This window comes from Oncorhynchus nerka, linkage group LG26, assembly GCF_034236695.1.
Source record: "Oncorhynchus nerka isolate Pitt River linkage group LG26, Oner_Uvic_2.0, whole genome shotgun sequence".
Taxonomy (NCBI): domain Eukaryota; kingdom Metazoa; phylum Chordata; class Actinopteri; order Salmoniformes; family Salmonidae; genus Oncorhynchus; species Oncorhynchus nerka.
In genome coordinates, this window is record NC_088421.1 from 15,078,506 (window position 1) to 15,103,379 (window position 24,874).

Consider the following 24,874-nt stretch of genomic DNA (forward strand, 5'->3'; position numbering starts at 1 on the left):
AATATACCCAATAAAAAGGTTCTGTAGAGACACCAGGATTTACTAAGTCTTTATTCAGTCACATTTTACTACATGAATGAAATGTAATCGCCATCTCAGTTGTTTGATGGTCTGGGAGGGAAAAGATGGTTGAATAAAATTAGTAAATAAATCCGATGCAATTTAGTGAAGTGTCTAGATTCTAAACAGCCACAAAGCTTTCCATGCATAATGGAATCTGTAGTTCCTGATGAGTGCTCCATCTGACATGAATCGCTCATCACAAGTCAAACAATACTCACTTGGCCCATTCCACATTGAGGATAAGATGATCGTATCCAAATCCTGACACTCCTGCGATGGCTCTGGCTGCATCCTCCCTGCGGTGGAAACTGATGAAGGCAAAGCCCTGAAGGACAAACAATTTCAGAATAAACCAACCAGTTGAACTTCTGAAAGACCTGTAAATGCTCCCACAATTTTCAATTACTCCATTAACTTGCTGGTGCATGTATACACTTCTAAACTAGTAACGATTTGAACTGCTGCTCTCACCTTGGACTGGCCTGTGTTTTTGTCCTTGGCCAGGTAGATCCTGGAAATTGAGCCGAACGGCCTGAAGAGCTCCTGCAGATCCGTCTCACGGGTGTCCTCAGACAGGTTGGTCACACGGATGGTGGCGTTGTCATCAGCTGTGGAAGGATACACACTGTTAGTTTGAGTTCTCACCCTCAGCCGTTTAGGCCTCTTACCAAAATGCCTGGCTTTGTTGGAATTCCCCAAATGAAATCAAGAGGAGAAATGTTTTGCTTCGACTGCTCCATGCTGAACCAGGACCATGAGTGTTGTCCAGACATCAAGATACTTCTCAAACGAGACTACGGTGTTGTTCTGGTGACTCCATAGACTATGCTCCTTATTCTAGAAAACAGTGGAAAAGTTGAATCATACGTACATGCACCACGGCGATTGGGTTGCATGGACTCTCCTCTACGTGTGTTGCCATCCCTCAGGCTGGGGGGCACATACTTCCCTGTTTTGCTCCCTGCAGCTGGTGCGGCAGGCTCAGGCTCGTCTGAAACAAAGTTTAAAAAAATATCCATCAGTGATGTCAATTTAACAAAATCATTAACCACAATATAACTAAGCTATGGGCAATTATGACAATACCTCCTGCAGTCTTCGTCGGGTCTCCAGTGGACAGGCCCAGCTGCTCGGCCAGCTCCTTCTGCATGGGACCCAGAGTGTCCTTGTAGGGGCAACGGGTGGTCCAATGGTCTCCTTTACAGATTCGACAGGACACTATCTTCTGTCCCTTCAGCTTGTTCATGGGGTCCTCTTCCACGTCTTGGGCATTCAGGTCCTGATAGAAGGATTCAGGTTATTACATGTCATCACTGATTTATACCGGAACTAAAAGGTGACAATGAACAAGGATCATATAACTACATCATACAAAAACATATTGTTGGATTGTTGTGACTGAAGAGATCTCTGATGGCTCAAAGAGAACAATACTAGATCAGCTTCTCTCACTGGCTCCTTACCTCTTTGCTAGAGATGAACACCATGAAGACATCATCACTGACTGTGGTATCAGCAACATTGGGACCTGGTGGGTCATACTCCGAGTTGCCAAACTTCTTCCAGTTCTGATAGAAGGGGATTGGAGGAAGGCCCTGAAAATTGTCCAAGACTCCAGCCACCCTAGTCATAGACTGTTCTCTCTGCTACCACACAGCAAGCGGTACCGGAGTGCCAAGTCTAGGTCAAAAATGCTTCTTAACAGCTTCTACCCCCAAGCCATAAGACTCTTGAACAGTTAATCAAATGGCTACCTGGACTATTTGCATTATCCCTACCCCACCCATTTTTACACTGCTGCTACTATGTTTATTATCCATGCTTAGTCACTTTACCTCTACCTACATATTACCTGGACTAACCGGTGGCCCTGTACATGGACTCTGTACCGGAACCCCCTGTATATAGCCTCACTACTGTTATTTTATTGTTGTTCCTTGATTATTTGATATATATTTATTTTTTTCTTATAACTGCATTGTTGGTTAATTGCTTGTAAGTAAGCACCTGTTGTATTTGGCAACAGTATTCAGTATGGGGGGGGGGGGGTATAATGCCATGTCATCTTGTAACTGTATATCAAACATTGTGATCATAGATGTTATATTAAATGAGTCTTAGGATATGGAAATGTGAAGTGCCCATTTAGACTAACGTGTGTTTGGCTTGCTCGTATGACATCAGTGGTATTTACTATAATCCGTAACATCTCATCTGTCACAAAACACATAGAGCCTTGTAATTTACAGCATTTCCCTCACTCAGACAAAACCATTCTAAAGTTACCCAACTAGCGGGATGGATGGGAGAAACTTCTTGTCACACGCAGTGCTCAAGTTCAGAACAGCTGTCAGTCAAAACCCATACAAAGCTGAGGAGACCCTGAGCTCTGATGTCGTGCATAGCATGTTAATTGTACAGCCACTGCCTCCAAATCTGTCATTTCCCATCCATATACAGGTACACGTGTAAAGGGTTAATGTACAATTCTATCAAACTCAATACTGAGGTGTTGTGCAACAAATGTTAAGATTGTGCTAAATTCCCAAATAAAATACTGACCTTTCTCCTGGCAACAGCTTTGGAGGCCTTCCTAGTCTCAATCTTGAAGGTGCGAATAATCTATAACACAAATGACAAATGTTCAATTCTTGGTTAGTTACATCTGATTCAGACATCAGGGGCAGTAGACTGTGTGGGAAGGAATCAAGAAACCCACTCTCCTATTTGGATGAGTATTAAAACAAAAAAGTACCTTGAACTTCTTTCCATCCTCGTCGATCTTGTATTCCGTGATGGTTTTGACATTTCCTTTTACGGTTTCTTTTAGAGGGGGTAGGGTACCTGGTGGTGGGGATGACAACACACAAATAAGGTCCTGATAGTTAACAATAATATCGATACTGTCTGTTAGTGGATTGTCTGCCTACCACCAACTACCCACCATATGACGAGTAGACTTTGTTTCCCTGACAGACTAACGTTCGTTACTAGCTAGCCAACTAACATTAGGGGGGGGGGGGGTAGCCTTCTCCCTGACAAATCCCCAAAATTGTCGTACTGACTACGAAGTGTGACAGAGAAACTAACGACTATAATGAAGAAAAAAATACACGTGGAAATCGCCTGGTTTAGCTAGCAAGTTAATGCTATCCAGCCTCTTACCTTCGTCTCCCTCCTCTTCAACCTGATCGGCCCAACTGGGCTTGGAACTAGAAAGAAGGATTAACACACAGTGTTTGATAATTCAAAGACATGATATATACGATAATCATTATATTTGTATTGAAGAACTCACTCGTCGTATTCAATCGACGGCATTCTGTCTGTGCGCGCAGCGGCCAGAGAACAAGGAAAAATACACGAACGACACAAACTAAAAAGCTTACCAAATAGGATAGCTAGAGTGCCACCAACGGGTATGGAGGCTACTTAATGCAACTTAAACGATCGGGCACAAAATCTTATTCGATGAGGTTTATCGGCGGTTGGCAACCAATTAATGTTGAATTACCGCAACCTAACGTTACTAGACTGGAGTATAACTACCTTATACTTTGCTTGAATTTGTTTTTGATCAACAAATACCCTACCATCTAAACACAAAAAAATATATAATAATAATAAACCATATAAAAATAAACCACCCCCCTGCTCCACTTTTTAAATATATTTATTCCTACCTCAGGCCAACAGCCTGAAAAGACTTAACACACTGTAACTCTTCTGACATCAAGTCTCGCACAACAACAAAAAACCTTTCTGCAGATGCCACCACAACCTCGATTTTCTGCGATGTACATTACATCCCTGCAGTTCAGTTGATAACCATTGCTATAATTGCTAAAAATCCAATCTTACTGAAACATATATCACTTGGCCTATCCCTCTGTACTGTTACAGATCTACAATTTACACCACTCCTCTCAGGATCCCTTCCCCTTGACCCACCCTCCTCTAATTCCTTCCCTGCCTCAGCATATAACAACTACTGTAACCCTGGAAACCTCAACCTGCCTCTCTTGCACCGGACTTTTCTGATCCCCAGCCCCATGGGCACCCCTACAATTAACACATACCACTACTTTCCCCAATGCTACAAATTCCTTTGCCTAATGCCCCATTCTGCACATGTCTTACACCAAGGAATCTCCCTCCTACACATGCCCGTAAGCAGGGATCATCAACTAGATTCAGCCGGGGGCCAACTTTTTCTTGAGTGGTAGGTCGGGGGGCCAGAGCATAATTACAAATCATTTGTAGATTGCAAATTAACCGCAAGATAGGGGTGGTATATAGAAGATAGCCCTATTTGGTAAAATACTAAGTCCATATTATGGCAAGAACAGCTCAAATAAGAAAAGAGAAATGACAGTCCGTCATTACTTTAATACATGAAGGTCAGTCAATCCGGAAACTATCAAGAACTTTTAAACTTTCTTCAATTGCAGTCGCAAAAACCATCAAGCGCTATGATGAAACTGGCTCTCATGAGGACCGCCACAGGAAAGGAAGACAGATTTACCTCTGCTGCAGAGGATCAGTTCATTAGAGTTACCAGCCTCAGAAATTGCAGCCCAAATAAATGCTTCACAGAGTTCAAGTAACAGACACATCTCAACATCAACTGTTCAGAGGAGACAGTGTGAATCAGGTCTTCATGGTCGAATTACTGCCAAGAAACCACTACTAAAGGACACCAATAATAAGAAGAGACTTGCTTGGGCCAAGAAACACGAGCAATGAACAAGACCGGTGGAAATCTGTCCTTTGGTCTGATGAGTCCAAATTGGATATTTTTGGTTCCAACCGCCGTGTCTTTGTGAGATGCAGAGTAGATGAACGGATGATCTCTGTATGTGTGGTTCCCACCATGAAGCATGGAGGAGGAGATGTGATGGTGTGGGTGCTTTGATGGTGACATTGTCAGTGATTTATTTAGAATTCAAGGCACACTTATCCAGCATGACTACCACAGCATTCTGCAGCGATACTCCATCCCATCTGGTTGGCGCTTAGTGGGACTATCATTTGTTTTTCAACAGGACAATGACCCCCAAAAGCTATTTGTATTCATAGTGGGACTATCATTTGTTTTTCAACAGGACAATGACCCCCAAAAAAGCTATTTGTATTCATAGAAAAAAGGTTTGTACCAGTAGGAAACGATTTCTATAAATCGCTGGCAGCCTCTCATTCGGCCATGTTGATGCCTGCCTTACAAGGCTGCAGAAATTATAACACGGTAACCACCATGCTTTCTAGGGGTACTTCAAATCGCTTTCTACATGTGAGAACTTTTTGTCTTTTTCTTGTTGTCAAATCCCTGCCAAAAGTCAGGTGACCTTAGCGCTTCCAAATATGGCGTTGCAGGTTTGCCATATCTGTCAAAATTCTAATGCAATATATAATGATTTACATTTGTGGATTGGTGATTTACAATTGTGGATTGGTACTTATTTGTACAGATCATGATACACGAATACAAAATGCATGCTGTATGTTCACAATACATTTGGCATGATATTGATCCCATACTGTTGAGTCAAGGAGACAGTGCAGCATGCATGCACATCGTGACAACTTTTACCAGTTGTAGGTAGGCTATTTATTATGTTTCCATAAAACATATTAATGCACTAGAACTGATATAATGGCGACAAAGCCTCGGGAAATGACTTTATGTGCTCTAGAGCTCTTTAGATAAATTCGCCCAGAGGTGGATTAAAGTAAACTGCATTCAAATGTCGACTTTTCTTATGGATAACCGTATCAAGCGAAGGGTTTTACTCATGCTCAGTTCTAGAGTAGCCTAGAATGGCATAGAAATTAAAAGCCTACTTGATGGCCAACATATGCAAATGTGGCCTATCATTCTCCACATTTAATGTCCATTTCATAGTGGACTTTTCCTCCATAAATTCCGTTTCACATGTCCACTCGCGCAGCTCTCTAGAGTGGACATTTAAAATGGAGCTTATGGAGAAAAAGTCCACTATGAAACTAACATTAAATGTGGAGAATGATAGGCCACATTTGCATATGTTGGCCATCAAGTAGGCTATTAATTTCTATGCCATTCTAGGCTACTGTGACCTACCATTTGACACAGTACAATAAATATTTTGAATTTACGATATCACTGGAGTCAGTGCAAATCAATTTGTGCTACTTGTTTACGGCTTTAATAAATATAACTCCATTTTTGTTGTAGCCTTTTGTTATTATGCAATTCTTAATAGTTAATTAAATTGGAAGTTATCAATTGTGATCATGGTCACAGCCATATCGCGTATGCATCACAGCCATATCGAGTATGTATCATTCTCCACATTTAATTAATGTCAGTTTCAATGTGGACTTTTCCCTGAAATTAGATGTGGGCCTTTCAGGGGCTATAGGCTACGTGCATCTAGCTCAGCAAACCATGGCAACGTTGAATTGCAATTATAAACCCAGATTTTAGTCAACAGCCTATGCCTATTGAAATGTCAAGTCAATCTTGCAAATAGGCCATTTATAATTGTTTGTAGACTTAACATCTGGCACATAAAGAAGGCACAATTGCCAGAAAAAAAGCCTAACATTATTTTTTTCTTGAACATATTGAGATCATCTGTCCAACTTTGATCAAACTCTCCTGTCTGAATTTATCTGTAGTTATGCACATGTACAAATCGGATTTACTTAAGAAAATAAGGCCCGAGGGTGGTGTGGTATATGGCCAATATACCATGGCTAAGGGCTGTTCTATTGCACCATGCAACGCAGAGTGCTAGGACACAGCCCTTAGCCGTGGTAATTAGAGCAGTAAAAATAAATGTTTTGTCACACCCATGGTATACGGTCTGATATATATACAGTCGTGGCCAAAAGTTTTGAGAATGACACAAATAGTCTGCTGCCTCAGTTTGTATGATGGCAATTTGCATATACTCCAGAATGTTATGAAGAGTGATCAGATTAATTGCAATTAATTGCAAAGTCCCTCTTTGCCATGCAAATGAACTGAATCCCCCAAAAAAAAATTCCACTGCATTTCAGCCCTGCCACAAAAGGACCAGCTGATATCATGTCAGTGATTCTCTCATTAACACAGGTGTGAATGTTGACGAGGACAAGGCTGGAGATCACTCTGTCATGCTGATTGAGTTCGAATAACAGACTGGAAGCTTCAAAGGTAGGGTGGTGCTTGGAATCATTGTTCTTTCTCTGTCAACCATGGTTACCTGCAAGGAAACACGTGCCATCATCATTGCTTTGCACAAATAGGGCTTCACAGGCAAGGATATTGCTGCCAGTAAGATTGCACCTAAATCAACCATTTATCAGATTATCAAGAACTTCAAGGAGAGCGGTTCAATTGTTGTGAAGAAGGCTTCAGGGTGCCCAAGAAAGTCCAGCAAGCGCTAGGACCGTCTCCTAAAATTGATTAAGCTGCAGGATCGGGGCACTACCAGTACAGAGCTTGCTCAGGAATGGCAGCAGGCAAGTGTGAGTGCATCTGTACGCACAGTGAGGCGAATACTTTTGGAGGATGGCCTGGTGTCAAGATGGGCAGCAAAGAAGCCACTTCTCTCCAGGAAAAACATGTGGGACAGACTGATATTCTGCAAAAGTCTGATATTCTGCAGAAATCCTCTTTCCGATTGTTTGGGGCATCCGGAAAAAAGCTTGTCCGGAGAAGACAAGGTGAGCGCTACCATCAGTCCTTTGTCATGCCAACAGTAAAGCATCCTGAGACCATACAGCCAAGTGAGTGGGCTCACTCACAATTTTGCCGAAGAACACAGCCGCCATGAATAAAGAATGGTACCAACACATCCTCAGAGAGCAACCTCTCCCAACCATCCAGGAAAAGTTTGGTGACGAACAATTTTATTTTACCTTTATTTAACTAGGCAAGTCAGTTAAGAACAAATTCTTATTTTCAATGGCGGCCTAGGAACAGTGGGTTAAGAGCCTGTTCAGGGGCAGAACGACAGATTTATACTTTGTCAGCTCAGAGGATTTGAACTTGCAACCTTCCGGTTACTAGTCCAACGCTCTAACCACTAAGCTACCCTGCCGCCCCACAATGCATTTTCCAGCATGATGGAGCACCTTGCACAAAGGCAAAAGTGATAACTCAGTGACTCAGGGAACAAAACATCAATATTTTGGGCCCATGGCCAGGTAACCCCCCAGAGCTTAATCCCATTGAGAACTTGTGGTCAATCCTCAAGAGGCGGGTGGAAAAACAAAAACCCACAAATTCTGACAACCTCCAAGCATTGATTATGCAAGAAGGCTGCCATCAGTCAGGATGTGGCCGAGAAGTTAATTGACAGCATGCCAGGGCGGATTGCAGGGGTCTTGAAAAAGAAGGGTCAACACTGCAAAAATGTACTCTTTGCATCAACTTCATGTAATTGTAAATAAAAAGCCTTTGACACTTAAGAAATGCTTGTAATTATACTTCAGTATTCCATAGTAACATCTGACAAAAATATCCAAAGACACTGAAGCACCAAACTTTGTGGAAATTAATATTTGTGTCATTCTCAAAACTTTTGGCCACGACTGTACAGTGGAAGTCGGAAGTTTACATATACTTAGTGTCGTGACGTTGTATTAGTTAATGTGACGACTGTTGTTCATCGAATGATTAAAGTTTCTAATTGCGTGATTAACTGAATCAAGCAATTATTAACTCATTAACCTGGGGCACCATGGGAAAACTAGTTTTTATTGAGTTTCTATTTCCCAAATTAACTCAAAGAATATCAGAATATCGATTTTACAACAGACCCGGGTCTCACCAATAAATTCGTACCACACCAATTTTAGTTTAATATTTATTTACTAAAAAGCTAAAATGATGATAAAAGATACACATAGACAAAACACATTATAGGCTATTTATTAGAACGTAGTATAACGGGCAAAATCACTATGGCGCATGTTACCCACAATGAGGATTTCAAAAGAGAGAGAAAAAAGAAAGTACACAAGAGAAATATACATTTGGGTGAATTTGTCAGCTCTGCTATTCTAACCATAGCCTTGCCCCAAACTGCCGCTCTTATGGGTCAGAATATAATGATGTAATTAGGTGGGGATGATCTCCGAGGATTCTCTGCGTAGGCCTTCAGCTGTTCGATGACGCACTACTCCGGCGCACCTCCCTGATCGTCCTCCCGATGTCAGTGTCCTTTTTGGCTGAGGAGTCTGTTCCCTCACCCTTTGCTCTGGAAGGGGTCTTCTGAGGACAGACAGCTCTGTAGCTCAGAGCTCACAGCATAGGAATGAAACCCTTTAGATACCAAGATTCGATGGGAGATGGAGGCTAGGTGGTTCGACTTGAATTCACCCGCTTAGACACAGCTACTCATCCGTAGCTTGGGTAGAAAATGATTTCTTTGTCTTCAAACGTGCGTTGCGTTCTGGGCTCATTGACTTTTTAGACCTTGCTGCAGTTGGGGTCACGAAGTCTTGTCTGTAAATTCTATACTCACAGGTTTTATACCCTTGGGTCAGAAGTGGGCGTAACCGCCTTTAGGGCAATTCTCTGGGCGTACCAAGTTAATGAGGCAAGGTCTAGATGTTATTCAAATCCAATTTTAGACAACTAACTTAACATTTCATCTTCCCCAAAACATTCTCTTTGATTTGGATATTTTCCATATAACGTACAATGTATAAACATCATCTACTAGGAAAACTCTTCACATTACAATGTTTTCGTAATAACGTCATCTATTAACCTTTAATAACAAAACAAAAATGACATACATTTTCATATTCCAATCTATCGTCATGACCACCATTGTGGCTGATGGAAACCATTGTTCCAAAGTCCCTTTATTTCATATTTAATGATCTGAGGCTGGTTCTCCATAGTAACAGGACAAAGGAATTTGTCTGTGGCCTGAGATTTAACAGGGACGTGAGGGGTCATAAAAAAACCACATCTTCAGACCCCTAGATCTCTCCTTCTCTGTTGGGGTTGAGAGATAATCTGTAGGGTTGTGGTCTCCTGTAACCTGACCTGATCAGGACAGTCATGACATTAGGTTGGAGTCATTAAAACTCCATTTTCAACCACTCCACAAATTTCTTGTTAACAAACTATAGTTTTGGCAAGTCGGTTAGGACATCTACTTTGTGCAATGACACAAATAATTTATCCAACAATTGTTTACAGACAGATTATTTCACTGTATCACAATTCCAGTGGGTCAGAAGTTTACATACACTAAGTTAACAGTGCCTTTAAACAGCTTGGAAAATTCCAGAAAAATATGTAACGGCTTTAGAAGCTTCTGAAAGTCCAATTAACATAATTTGAGTCAATTGGAGGTGTATCTGTGGATGTATTTCAAGGCCTACCTTCAAACTCAGTGCCTCTTTGCTTAACATCATGAGAAAATCAAAAGAAATCCGCCAAGACCTCAGAAAAAAAATTGCTCATTGGGAGCAATTTCCAAAACCTTGAAGGTACCATGTTCATCTGTACAAACAATAGTACGCAAGTATAAACACCATGGGACCACGCAGCTGTCACACCGCTCAGGAGGAGATGCTTTCTGTCTCCTAGAGATTAACGTACTTTGGTACGAAAAGTGCAAATCAATCCCAGAACAACAGCAAAAGACCTTGTAAAGATATGGGAGGAAACAGGTTCAACAGTATCTATATCCACAGTAAAACAAGTCCTATATCGACATAACCTGTAAGGCCGCTCAGCAAGGAAGAAGCCACTGCTCCAAAACCGCCATAAAAAGCCAGACTACAGTTTGCAACTGCACATGGGGACAAAGATCATACTTTTTGGAGAAATCCCCTCTGGGCTGATGAAACAAGAATATAACTGTTTGGCCATCACGACCATTGTTATGTTTGGAGGAAAAAGGGGGATGCTTACTAACAAATGTTTTGTTTGAGTTGTAAACATTTATGTGACACATAAATGCCAAAATAACACACTAAATGTGTATATATATGTTTATACATATATATATATACATGTTTACAACTCAAAATATATATATATATATATATATTTTTTTAAAGTATTTTACTAAACAGGTGGAGCTTCCTGCCCGAATGGCAGGTCGCCATTGCGCCTCCGATACTTCGCCCTGTTTCACTTCCCTTTCCCCTCCTGTCTTCAATCCTGCGTACAACTCACTCTGCTTACACTTTCTACCATTCCTCTTTAACAAACCATCTCCCTTTTCCCCGCCATTTTTAACCGACTTAAGCTCACCCTATTTCTCCCTCTCTTTTAGACCTCATCTGCCTCACGTTTTCCCTCCATTCCCCCTTCCTCCAAGTATACATCACCTTATGATAATACTGCACTTCTCACATTCATCTTGTTCTTGCCCTCTCAAGAGATGGCTGTCACAATCTCCATACAATCAGCACGAACCCCTCGGGATGTAACGCTCAACAGTGCATCCCACTTCTAAAGCAGCTGCATCGTCTTGATGTTCTTTATCAATAGCTACAGCGACTCTTTTCCATTTCAAACTAGCACGCGTTTCCATCCACTGTTTCCTAGGGCAGAAATGGTTGTTATAATAACTTTTTATCCAGTGCTTTTGGTGTTAATATATTTCTCATGTGAAAACTGTAAGTTATTATGTTGTAATGTAGCTACATTTCAAATAGTTATTTTGAATATGTTAAATTTCTATTATCTGATACTGTAATAATGAATATAGAAGAGGGCATAGTTTAGACATCATGAAAAGAAACATGACCATCAGAACATTGGAAGGAAGTGCATATAGCTGCAGTTATTTACAGATAAGTCATCAACTGTGTGTAACACTTGCTTATCAGAAACACCATAAGTGCAAGCAATCCAAAGAGCAGCGAGAGCATCATTTTGTTCATGTATTATTCATTGCCATATCTGCTGAGCTCCTTCCACAGCAGGCGACTCGGATGTTATCAAACACAGCCATGTAGAGCAGTGGATGGATGCACATGTTCAGTGTAGCCAGTCCCTTGGACACCTGGTAGGCCTTGTACACCCAGTCGCAGACAGAGCCAAGTTCGTCAACCTTCTGGTAGAAATAGTAGCTCTGGAGGAGGTGATAAGGCACAAAGGAAATGGCATACATCACAACCACTGCAAACACCATCAGGGCCACCTTCCGTTTCTCCAGGGAGGTTATATTCACATTCCTCCACACCACCCTTAACACTGCGCAGTATGATGCAAATGTGACCAGGAAGGGAATAAAACACCCAACCACAGACAGAAAGAATTTGTAAAACAAGTGAGTGTATGCAACTGCAACTGCATCACTGTTGGTGCAATAGGAGTAGGATACACAACGGGTTTTGTTGATTCCCTCTGGACATGTGGAGGCAAACTTCAGCACAGGAGAGGAGATGGCTGTCACAAAGATCCAGATGACGACACTGGCAGCCTTGGCTTTGTCTGGGTTCACATGGTTCCGGCTGAAGAAGGGGTACACAATGGCCACATAGCGGTTCACACTGATACACATGATGAAGTAGATACTGACATACAGGTTGCAGGTGAAGAGGAAGCGTTCTATCTTACAGACCGCCACCCCAAACAGCCAGTTCTTGTCCTGCATGTAGTAGACTATGAGCAGGGGCAGTGTGAGGACATAGAGCAGGTCACTGATGGCCAGGTTACAGGACAGCACCACACCAGTGTGCCAGTTGTTCCTCTCCCTGGTCGCCAAGAGTCTCAGGGCAAACAGGTTACCAACCAACGCCACGCAGAACTCAACACCGTACATTGAAGGCAATAACTGCACTTGGAACTTGTCACCATGACAAGAAGAGTTGTAATCCATCATGTTTGTGTATTGATTTCTGTAGGAGATTAGAAAATAGGAGGGGAAAAGGCTGTGCAAACAGGCTCCTAATAGTGGTATTTGTTCATCTCTGTGGAAGAAAAAGGATAAATATATTAATTATATTCTGAAGTGGAGAACCATTCTTTTATGCAGTTCATCCTGATCCCCTAAGGGGAACTTTGCACTGTGCCAGCCAATACATCAGTCATAACAGTTCATAACGTCAATCAGTATCATTCTGTCGCAATACATGTAATAAATTGCTAGTATTAGTAGTGGTTTAAGATACCTTCAGAGCTGTTGTCTTATCAGAAATATACATCTGTGGTCAAAAATAAATAAAAACACACTGCAGTTCTCCATACTAATTTATGCAATGGATAGCAAATAATAATGTAAAATACCATGGACCAAGGTTGTGTAAATCTTAAACCAACAGAATGTCTGTCCAAAACACCCCATGGAGCCTAAAACAAGTTCCATATAGCCACAAGACCGTTTCTGATGTTACTTCTCCAGGCTATTCAACAGACACAAACACCAGAAGTATGCACCAGTATTCAAAAACAGGTGGTCAATTATAAACGGTTCACATTTACTCCATTTCTGTCCTTACACTTTACATATATTTAAATGTATAATGGCAATGACCTCAGAATAAAGCCAGATTAGTACTTACTAATTGAAAGACAGATAAGGCTACATTTCCTGGGGTAGACGTTCAGAGACCAGTAGAACTTCCCATGATAGGTTAGTTACATGTACAAAGATTTAAAGCAGTCAATTCCCTTTCTGACCTTTCATCCAACCAAATCAACCCATTTGTAGGCATTTTCAAGAAGTGTGACCAACACTGCCTGCCCCTTGTTCTATTTGTAGCACAGTACCAAATGAAAATGTCACAACTCAAGTCTCATGCACATCAGCCTCGGCCACAGTTTCACACTGAGGTGAAAGCTTGTGGCAGAGGCTACATGAGTCAGCCCCAAGAAAAAAAAGCTACACACAATTGAGCTGAACTTTGTATTCAGCTATTTATTTGCCAATGCTTATAACATTTTTATAAACATGTTCACAAGGTACACAATTACATCATTGCATTTTCATCCAGTCCTCCAGCTGACTTGTGGTGATACCAAGGTCCTTTCATGAAGGAATACATTCCTCTGTCCTCCAAACATTTGCCTCATCCCCAAATTTCCTTCCTCCAAACCTCTTTCCAAAAGATTTGCCCCCATCCCCAAATCTCTTTCCCTCTTTCCTGTCCACGTCACCCCCCATTCGGTCTCTGGGTTTCCCTCTCGGACCGGACCTATGAGGTGACTTGGAACCATATTTGTTTTTCCTGTCGTCGCCAGAGAACGGTTTCCTCTTCTTGAAGGGTCCTCCTGAGGGCCTTTCAGGTCTTTGCCTCCTCTTGGCTGCAGGGAACATATCTAGATGGGAGGGAGAAAAATAAATATAGAAGGTGATTTTGTCTGCCAAAGTAGCACAAAAATATAGTACAACAAAACACAAACTAGAGACTTGGTTCAGTACTGAAAGAGTACATACCTTCATCTGGCTCCTCCCCTACAGCCTGTCTGTAGTACTCTGCCTCGTCGTCAGATTCAACAACCGGGGGGGGGGCTGTTATCCTGGTTCCCGGGATCCTCCACTTCAGGGTCATGCTCTTCCTCCTCCTGGCGCTTCCTCTTGATGCCTGCCATGCTTCTTTTCCTGACATTACAGAAACAAACATCACTGTTCCACTCCAACTCAGGTGGAATGAATAGCAGTTCCAATGTGCTATAACACTCACTTGTTCTCCTCCCGTAACGCTTTCTTTAGGGAAACATCCTGCTCTTGTTTTTTCTTCCTGCTTTTCTTTCATCTGCACCTCTTTTCGGATAAGGATCTCCTGAAGCTCTTCCTCAGTCTTGGAGACTTCAGAAAAGACATTCAGAGTGCCTGTATCAGCATTTCACCATGACCAATCAACAGAAACACCCATTCTCAGTGGATATGTTAGTAAGCGTTTACTTTTGTTGTTGTTGAAATATCACAGGTAATCATAGATATATTTTCATCATGTACATCCATGGTAGCTGTTACAGTCTAGTTGATAGGTAATCGACTAGCCGGACTGTTCCCCGGACTCCGCCTGTAGCGATTTGTATAATGCATGAACAAATCAAAATCAAATCAATTTATATAGCCCTTCGTACATCAGCTGATATCTCAAAGTGCTGTACAGAAACCCAGCCTAAAACCCCAAACAGCAAGCAATGCAGGTGTTGAAGCATGTTGGCTAGGAAAAACTCCCTAGAAAGGACAAAACCTAGGGAGGCTATGAGGGGTGGCCAGTCCTCTTCTGGCTGTGCCAGGTGGAGATTATAACAGAACATGGCCAAGATATTCAAATGTTCATAAATGAACAGCATGGTCAAATAAAAGGTCTGGGACAGGTAGCATGTCCGGTGAACAGGTTTGGATTCCATACCCGCAGGTAGAACGTTTGAAACTGGAGACAGCAAGGAGTCATCGTGCAAGGTAGTCCTGAGGCATGGTCCAAGGGCTCAGGTCCTCAGAGAGAGAGAAAGAAAGAGAGAATTAGAGAGAGCATACTTAAATTCACACAGGACACCGGATAAGACAGGAGAAGTACTCCAGCTATAACAAACTGACCCTAGCCCCCCGACACATAAACTACTGCAGCATAAATACTGGAGGCTGAGATAGGAGGGGTCAGGAGACACTGTGGCCCCATCCGATGATACCCCCCGGACAGGGCCAAACAGGAAGGATATAACCCCACCCACTTTGCCAAAGCACAGCCCCCACACCACTAGAGGGATATCTTCAACCACCAACTTACCATCCTGAGACAAGGCCGAGTATAGCCCACAAAGATCTCCGCCACGGCACAACCCAAGGGGGGGGCGCCAACCCAGACAGGAAGATCACATCAGTGACTCAACCCACTCAAGTGACGCACCCCTCCTAGGGACGGCATGAAAGAGCACCAGTAAGCCAGTGACTCAGCCCCTGTAATAGGGTTAGAGGCAGAGAATCCCAGTGGAAAGAGGGGACCCGGACAGGCAGAGACAGCAAGGGCGGTTCGTTGCTCCAGAGCCTTTCCGTTCACCTTCACACTCCTGGGCCAGACTACACTCAATCATATGACCCACTGAAGAGATGAGTCTTCAGTAAAGACTTAAGGAGGCTATTGAACTTGACATTGGTGTCTGTCTTTATTCCTTTATCCAACATATAATACTGAAACATGGTATCAGATGTGGTTCGAAAAACACACGTTTGTTATTTTTGTAGCTAAGTACAGTATAGGCGCAGTTACATATGCGAACACACGCCGTTTCCTACTCCTAGTCACAACACTGATCAACTCGTTGTTAGCTGGCTAGCTAGCATCACTACCTACCTCGATGACTGAAGGGAAAGAAATCTCCTATTCCATCGCTATGGCAGCGAACATTCCGCTACCAAATCCCATGGTTCTCACAGTGGACTGGAATACTAATTGGGACAACTTCAGGGATGAATTCGAGGACTATGACCTGGCGATCGGTCTACATGAGAAACCTAACGAGGTACAAGCGGCAACTCTGAGGAGTTTAATGGGCAGCGAATGCAGGCATATCTACCGGCACCATCTCACCCTCACAGTACGACAACAGTGTGATGCAAAGGCTATATTGGATGCATTGGTGAATTACTTCAAACCCGCCAGAAACGTCATTTACGAGCGGTTCGTTTTCGGAAGCAGCAAACAGGTAGAGGGTGAGTCAGTACAAAACTTTGTAACCCGTTTGAGAGAAAAATCTGCCACTTGTGAATACGGGGGATTGAAAGATGAATTGATTCGTGACAAAATAGTACTGGGAATTGTAAATGAGGATACGCGCCGACGTCTACTGAGAGAGAGAGGCTTAACATTAGTAACTGCCACTGAAATGTGCCGCACTGCTGAAGTCACTGACATGAGAATGAGAGCAATGGAAATCGAAACCCCACGCCCCGATGTTGATAGGGTTCACACTGTTGCTAGGCAGACATTCAGACAAAACCAATTGAGGCAGAGTAATTCACCACGAACGGTGAACACAGAGCCCCGTAGCATGTAAATACTGTGGGAATACACACACACTTGGCAAAGAGCACTGCCCTGCCTACGGAAAACCATGCAGAGCTTGTGGAACTAATAATCACTTTGCAAATGTGTGTCTCAAAAGCAAAAGGAGGGTGAGTGAGGGCAAGATTCACTGTGTTGATGATGTCACTCAATTTTTTTATTTTTTTATTTCACCTTTATTTAACCAGGTAGGCTAGTTGAGAACAAGTTCTCATTTGCAACTGCGACCTGGCCAAGATAAAGCGTAGCAATTCGACACATACAACAACACATGGACTTACACATGGAATAAACAAAACATACAGTCAATAATACAGTAGAACAAAAGAAAACAAAAAGTATATGTACAGTGAGTGCAAATGAGGTAAGTTAAGGAAATAAATAGGCCATGGTGGCGAAGTAACATTATAGCAATTAAACACTGGAATGGTAGATCGGCAGAAGATGAATGTGCCGGTAGAGATACTGGGGTGCAAAGGAGCAAAATAAATAAATAAATACCAGTATGGGGATGAGGTAGGTAGATAGATGGGCTGTTTACAGGTGCAGTGATCTGTCAAATGCTCTGACAGCTGGTGCTTAAAGCTAGTGAGGGAGATGCGAGTTTCCAGCTTCAGAGATTTTTGCAATTCGTTCCAGTCATGGGCAGCAGAGAACTGGAAGGAAAGACGACCAAAGGAGGAATTGGCTTTGGGGGTGACCAGTGAGATATACCTTCTGGAGCGCGTGCTATGAGTGGGTGCTGCTATGGTGACCAGTGAGCTGAGATAAGGCGGGGCTTTACCTAGCAGAGACTGGTAGATAACCTGTAGCCAGTGGGTTTGGCGACGAGTATGAAGCGAGGGCCAACCAACGAGAGCGTACAGGTCGCAATGGTGGGTAGTGTATGGGGCCTTGGTGACAAAACAGATGGCACTGTGATAGACTGCATCCAGTTTGTTGAGTAGAGTGTTGGAGGCTATTTTATAGATGACAGAAGTCGAGGATCGGTAGGATGGTCAGTTTTACGAGGGTATGTTTGGCAGCATGAGTGAAGGATGCTTTGTTGCGATATAGGAAGCCGATTCTAGATTTAATTTTGGATTGGAGATGCTTAATGTGAGTCTGGAAGGAGAGTTTACAGTCTAACCAGACACCCAGGTATTTGTAGTTGTCCACGTATTCTAAGTCAGAGCCGTCCAGAGTAGTGATGCTGGACGTGCGAGCATGTGCGGGCAGCGATCGATTGAAAAGCATGCATTTAGTTTTACTTGCGTTAAAGAGCAGTTGGAGGCCACGAAGGAGAGTTGTATGGCATTGAAGCTCGTCTGGAGGTTAGTTAACAGTGTCCAAGGAGGGGCCAGAAGTATACAGAATGGTGTCATCTGCGTAGAGGTGGATCAGAGAATCACCAGCAGCAAGAACAACATAATTTATGTATACAGAAAAGAGAGTCGGCCAGAGAATTGAACCCTGTGGCACACCCATAGAGACTGTCAGAGGTCCAGACAACAGGCCCTCCGATTTGACACACTGAACTCTATCAGAGAAGTAGTTGGTAAACCAGGCGAGGCAATCATTTGAGAAACCAAGGCTGTCGAGTCTGCCAATAAGAATGTTGTGATTGACAGAGTCGAAAGCCTTGGCCAGGTCAATGAATACGGCTATGATGTCGTTTAGAACCTTGAGCATGGCTGAGGTGCACCCATGACCAGCTCTGAAACCAGATTGCATAGCGGAGAAGGTATGGTGGGATTCGAAATGGTCAGTAATCTGTTTGTTAACTAGGCTTTCAAAGACCTTAGAAAGACAGGGTAGGATAGATATAGGTCTGTAGCAGTTTGGGTCTAGAGTGTGACCCCCTTTGAAGAGGGGGATGACCGCGGCAGCTTTCCAATCTTTGGGAATCTCAGACGATACGAAAGAGAGGTTGAACAGGGGTTGCAACAATTTCGGCAGATCATTTTAGAAAGAGAGGGTCCAGATTGTCTAGCCCGGCTGATTTGTAGGGGTCCAGATTTTGCAGCTCTTTCAGAACATCGGCTATCTGGATTTGGGTAAAGGAGAAATGGTGGGTGCTTTGGCGGGTTGCTGTGGAGGGTGCCGGGCAGTTGACTGGGGTAGGGGTAGCCATGTGGAAAGCATGGCCAGCCGTAGAGAAATGCTTATTGAAATTCTCAATTTTGCGGATTTATCGGTGGTGACAATGTTTCCTAGCCTCAGAATAGTGGGCAGCTGGGAGGAGGTGCTCTTATTCTCCATGGACTTTACAGTGTCCCAGAACTTTTTTGAGTCTTTTTTTGAATTTGACCCCTTTTTCTCCCCAATTTCGTGGTATCCAATTGTTGTAGTAGCTACTATCTTATCTCATCGCTACAACTCCCGTACGGGCTCGGGAGAGACGAAGGTTGAAAGTCATGCGTCCTCCGATACACAACCCAAACAAGCCGCACTGCTTCTTAACACAGCGCGCATCCAACCCGGAAGCCAGCCGCACCAATGTGTCGGAGGAAACACCATGCACCTGGCCACCTTGGTTAGCGCACAGTCCGCCCAGCCTGCCACAGGAGTGTGATGAGACAAGGACACCCCTATCGACCAAGACCTCCCTAACCCGGACGACGCTAGGCCAATTGTGCGTCGCCCCGGTCGTGGCCGGTTACGACAGAGCCTGGGCGCGAACCCAGGGACTCTGATGGCACAGCTGGCAGTACAGCACCCGTAACCACTGCGCCACCCGGGAGGCCTGCCTTAGCTTTTCTAACTGCCTGTGTATATTTGTTCCTAACTTCGCTGAAAAGTTTCATATCATGGGGGCTATTCGATGCTAATGCAGAACGCCACAAGATGTTTTTGTGCTGATCAAGGGCAGACAGGTCTGGCGTGAACCAAGGACTATATCTATTCCTAGTTCTACATTTTTTGAGAGGGGCATGCTTATTTAAGATGGCACTTTTAAAGAATAGCCAGGCATCATTTACTGACGGGATGAGGTCAATGTCATTCCAGAATACCCCGGCCAGGTCGATTAGAAAGGCCTGCTCGCAGAAGTGTTTCAGGGAGCGTTTGACAGTGATGAGGGGTGGTCGTTTGGTCGCAGACCCATTACGGATGCAGGCAATGAGGCAGTGATTGCTGAGATCTTGATTGAAAACAGCAGAGGTGTATTTGGAGGGCCATAGCGGAACAGTGAAAGTGACATTTACATGCATGAATCCATTGGGGCTGTACACTCAAGAGGGAAGAAATTATTTGTGACACTACGATTACACAACAAGCAACAACAATGTCAACTGGATTCCGGTGCTACATGCAACGTAATGAGCTACAAAGACAAAATCATTCTGGCACCTGACACATCTATTGCCCAGCGATACTCGACTAAAGCTGTACTCAGGAGAGCTAATGAGCTCTATGGGCACCTTTGAGACCAAATGTGTTATTCGGGGACGCAAACACAAGCTGGAGTTTGTGATTGTGAAAACCAGTCAACATCCTCTCCTCTCAGGCTCTACATACGGACGCCTGGGACTGATGCAGTTCACTGTACCAAATGACCTGCACATTGTGGATCATGTCCAGCATGGACCCCTGTCCGAAGAACAACTACTCAGCAGATATGACAATGTATTCAACATGCCCGTTGAATCAGTACCTGGGGAGGTACACTTTGAAGTGGATGAGAGCATCACTCCAGTCCAGTGTGCTCCTCGCAATGTGCCCATTGCAATGAAAGCGACTGTGAAGGCCCAGCTGGACAAGTATGAGGCCGATGGCCACATGACATCTGTGACTGAACCAACTGACTGGATCAGCAATATGGTCATCGTGAAAACAACAGAGAAGCTGAGGGTCTGCATCAACCCAAAGCATCTGAACCAAGCACTGAAACGATCCCTCTACATCATGCCGACACTAGAGGATGTCCTCTACAAACTTCCCAAGGCCTGGATTTTCACCTTGGTGGATGCCCGATATGCATTCCTTCAATGCAAGCTGGACGAAGAAAGCAGCTTCATGACTACCTTCTGGACCCCCTGGGGTCGGAAACGCTGGCTCAAGCTCCCGTTTTGTGTCTCAGTGGTGCCTGATGTATACCAACGCAAGCAGCACGAGTTACTGGCTGGGCTCAAGGGCATTGAACCCATCGCCGATGATGTCCTGATCGTAGGCTGTGGTGACAAAGACGAAGAAGCAGAACGTGACCACGATGTGAAGCTCCTGGCACTGATGGAGCGCTGACAATCAGTTAAGCTTTGTCTTGGCCTGAAGAAGTTGCAGTTCAAGGTGAAAGACGTCCACTTCCATGGCCACATTCTCTCAGCAAAAGGCCTGAAGCCGGACCCAGACAAGATCCGAGTGATCCTCGACATGACAAACCCGTCTGATGCAAAAGGAATGCAGCGTCTCATCGGTTTTGCAAACTATCTTGCAAAGTTCATGCCACACCTATCAGCAGTCTGTGAGGCTCTGCGCCGGTTGCTAGACAAAGACACACCATGGTACTGGCTACCCAAGCATGAGGCTGCAGTGCAGGAGATGAAATCTCTGGCTTTATCCATGCCAGTGTTGCGCTACTACGACGTCACAAAGCCTGTCACAGTCCAGAGCGACTCCATCCAAAGGGGACTTGGATGCTGCCTTATGCAGGAAGGCCAGCCCATTGCGTTTGCCTCAAGAGCGCTCACCCCCACCGAACAGAAATATGCACAATTTGAGAAAGAGTGCCTCAGCATAATCTTCTCCTGCCAGCGATTCCATCACTACTTATATGGTCGAGAGCTGGTCACTGCTGAAACTGACCACAAACCACTCATTGCCATATTCAGTAAACCTCTCCTCAATGCGCCCAAGAGGCTTCAAAGCTCCTGACTCTGCAAAACTACAGCCTGAAGGTAATTTACAAGCCAGGACCAGAGATGTACATCAGCGACACACTGAGCAGGGCAACAGCACAATGTACAGGCAGGGGCACTGCCTATCAGCGGCAGGCCATCTGTTCGCTACAGCAGGAACAACAAGATGTTCAACAGATCAATCAGGCAGACTACTTAAAAGTCACAGATCACCGCCTAGCCCAGATCAGGCAACACACAGACAAGGACGAACACCTACAGTCACTGAAGTCCATGGCTCTCGCAGGTTGACCATACCTGAAAGAGGAGACACCTTTCACAGTGAGAGAATACTGGACCTTTCGAGATGAGATCAGCGTGCAAAATGGCGTCTTGTTCAGAGGTCAGAACGTCATTATTCCCAAATCACTACGTCCAGAGATGCTTACCCGCATACACTCCAGTCACGTTGGAGTTGACGCATGCTACCGCAAGGCTCGTGAAACATTATACTGGCCAAACATGCAAGCAGAAATTAAAGACTTTGTCAGCAGCTGTACCACATGCAACAAGTACGCTCATGAACAGCAAAAGGAAACCATGATGTCACATGAACTGCCCACAAGGGCCTGGCATATCGTCAGCATGGACTTATTCAGCCACAGACAAAAGGCGTTGATCACTACTCTGACTTTTGGGAAATTTGAACTGCTCCCTGACTTGTCTGCAGAATCGATCATAAAGCGCTGCAAGGCTCAGTTTGCAAGGCAAGGTCAGCCTGACAAAGTAATCACGGACAATGGCACACAATTCATTGCACAGTTCAAGCGTTTCGCCTCAGAATGGGAGTTTGACCACGTGACCTCCTTTCCATGACACCCAAAAGCAAATGGCAAGGCAGAATCAGCTGTCAAGCTTGCAAAAAAACTGTTAAGCAGGGCCTTGTGTGACAGCAACGACCCATGGAAAGCGATCTTACAGTGAAGGAACACACCCACCGAAAACATGGACAGCAGTCCAGCACAACGCCTTCTGTCCAGACGTCTGAAGACTACCATCCCCATAGCTAACAAGCTACTTGAGGCCTGCGGTTGGTGTCACGGACAAACTGCGTCACAGAAAGCAGCTCGCTAAGTGCTTCTACAACCGGACTGCTCGAGACCTACCAGAGCTGGAGGTGGGTGAAACAATAAGGATGAAACCGCTGCCGAGAGACCACACAGGACTTTGGAGGCTGGGCACATGCCTACAGAGAGTTGCACCACGTTCTTACCTGGTGGATGTTGGTGGCTCCCTCTATCGTCACAATCGGGTGGATCTGCGCGTAGCAGAGCAGACAAACCATACACTCACCTAGATGAGCTGGATCACAATCTAGGCCTAAGGGTAAGGGGCGCAGAATTGAGACATGAGCCAACTGAAGGTGAGGCTTCTACCCCACCAAGCTCTCCAGCTCGTGGCCCTAATCCTACCCCTGTCAGAGCCAATACTTACTCATGGGTGGGTAAGCAAGAGACTGTGTCCTCTGTTCATATAAAGAAACAAGGAAGATGACAACTGAAGTAAAAAGTAAAAAAAATGTCATGCCTTTTCAATTGTTATGGCTGTTAAGCACTTAATGTTATGCCGTTATGTTTGCACTTTCTATTGAAAAGGATCATGTTCCGGACTCCGTGTGTAGGGATTTGTACAATGCATGAACAAAGGCTACTAAACTTGACATTGGTGTCTGTCTTTATTTCTTTATCCAACATATCCTACTGAAACAGTAGCCTGCACGGTAGCTAGTTGGCTAATAATAATTTTTTGTTTTTACATTTTCAAAATGTAACAGTATTTACTTACTTCAATAGGTTATCCCAGCCATGTGGACGACTGAAAACAGGGCAGCAACGTTTTTGTCACCAGAGCGTTTTAGAGCATTACTATTTACCTGTGAATAAATTCATAAAATGGAAAATCGATTAAACTATTGACGAAATATTGATGCATAATTGAACTTGCAACTATTTTTTTTAAATTTTTTATTTTTTATTTATTTTTTATTAACAACAAATCAATACATAAAGCACATGAGGGAACACAAGCATACATAGATTACAAACAATGGACAATCGAGCTAGGGGGTACAATTTCACATTACAATTACACAAGGACCTTAAGGGACATGCATATACTTACAATTCTAACAGCTTTTTTGTTAGTAGAGCATTTAACCGTCTTAAAATACAGTTCAATTTCTTTTTGTAGGATACGAAAATGTGGTTTTCTGTTTGTAAATTTACATTTGTGTATATGAAATTTGGCCAAAAGAATAATGAAATTAATTACATAAAAATGATTCCGCTTATTTCTATTGTATGTAAAGAATCCAAACAGTACATCTCTCCACAATAGTGTAAAATCTTCATAAATGTGTTCAATTATAAACCTACTGATGTCTTGCCACAGTTTTCTTACATGCATACAATGCCAAAAAGATGCACAACTGTTTCTGGGTGGTCATTACAAAAGGAGCAATTTGAGTTGATGTTTTCCTTAAACTTCTTCATATAGTGGTTGGCAGGATAGTATTTATGAATAATTTTAAAGGAAACTTCCTTAATTTTGTTAACAAGTAGGTATGTTTGTGGCAACATCCAAACTTTTTTCCAACAGATATTATCAATAAATCCATTCCAGTAAGGCATGACATAAGGTATAGATACAACATCCTGCTGAAACAAGGATCGTATCGCTCTGTTGTTGAATGGACCAAAAGAGAAACAAATCTTTCCTACTGATGAGTCAACAGGGTCAATAGAAGGTAGGCTCTGAGGGTCAGGTCTTGACATGTTCCTGAATAACATAGCAACACCTGAGGGAATGGCATCTAAAACAATTGCAAAATCTTTAGGTGTTACAGGGACCTTGTAAAGTGATAAGAATTCTTTATAACTGAGTAAAAGACCCTCTGCATTTACCAGTTGGCTCACCAATAGGATATTATTTCTGAACCAATATTCTAAAAACAGAGAGGTATTTTTATACAATAT

General features: G+C 43.5%; 2 protein-coding genes and 1 pseudogene across 3 annotated transcripts; all 3 read right to left on the bottom strand.

Annotated features, from left to right (window-relative positions):
* Nucleotides 1-34: 34 nt before the first annotated feature.
* LOC115110547 (eukaryotic translation initiation factor 3 subunit G-like) lies at nucleotides 35-3,425 on the bottom strand. 2 transcript variants are annotated; one of them, XM_029636300.2, is made up of 10 exons: nucleotides 3,362-3,425; nucleotides 3,229-3,275; nucleotides 2,819-2,907; nucleotides 2,626-2,685; nucleotides 1,527-1,658; nucleotides 1,150-1,342; nucleotides 935-1,054; nucleotides 535-671; nucleotides 282-388; nucleotides 35-111 (listed from the first exon to the last, which is right to left on the bottom strand). In XM_029636300.2, the coding sequence occupies exons 1-10, from the start codon at nucleotides 3,382-3,384 to the stop codon at nucleotides 96-98; spliced, it is 924 nt and encodes a 307-aa protein (XP_029492160.1). In that variant the 5' UTR covers nucleotides 3,385-3,425; the 3' UTR covers nucleotides 35-95. The 2 variants fall into 2 exon arrangements, with proteins under 2 accessions (XP_029492160.1, XP_029492161.1); XM_029636301.2 differs by having other exon boundaries at nucleotides 1,527-1,631; nucleotides 3,362-3,423.
* A 5,524-nt stretch (nucleotides 3,426-8,949) lies between these two features.
* On the bottom strand, nucleotides 8,950-13,820 carry LOC115110544 (P2Y purinoceptor 11-like). The gene is made up of 2 exons (XM_029636297.2): nucleotides 13,573-13,820; nucleotides 8,950-12,981 (listed from the first exon to the last, which is right to left on the bottom strand). The coding sequence occupies exon 2, from the start codon at nucleotides 12,891-12,893 to the stop codon at nucleotides 11,946-11,948; it is 948 nt and encodes a 315-aa protein (XP_029492157.1). The 5' UTR covers nucleotides 12,894-12,981; nucleotides 13,573-13,820; the 3' UTR covers nucleotides 8,950-11,945.
* A 77-nt stretch (nucleotides 13,821-13,897) lies between these two features.
* LOC115110545 (suppressor of SWI4 1 homolog) lies at nucleotides 13,898-15,417 on the bottom strand (annotated as a pseudogene).
* Nucleotides 15,418-24,874: the final 9,457 nt, after the last annotated feature.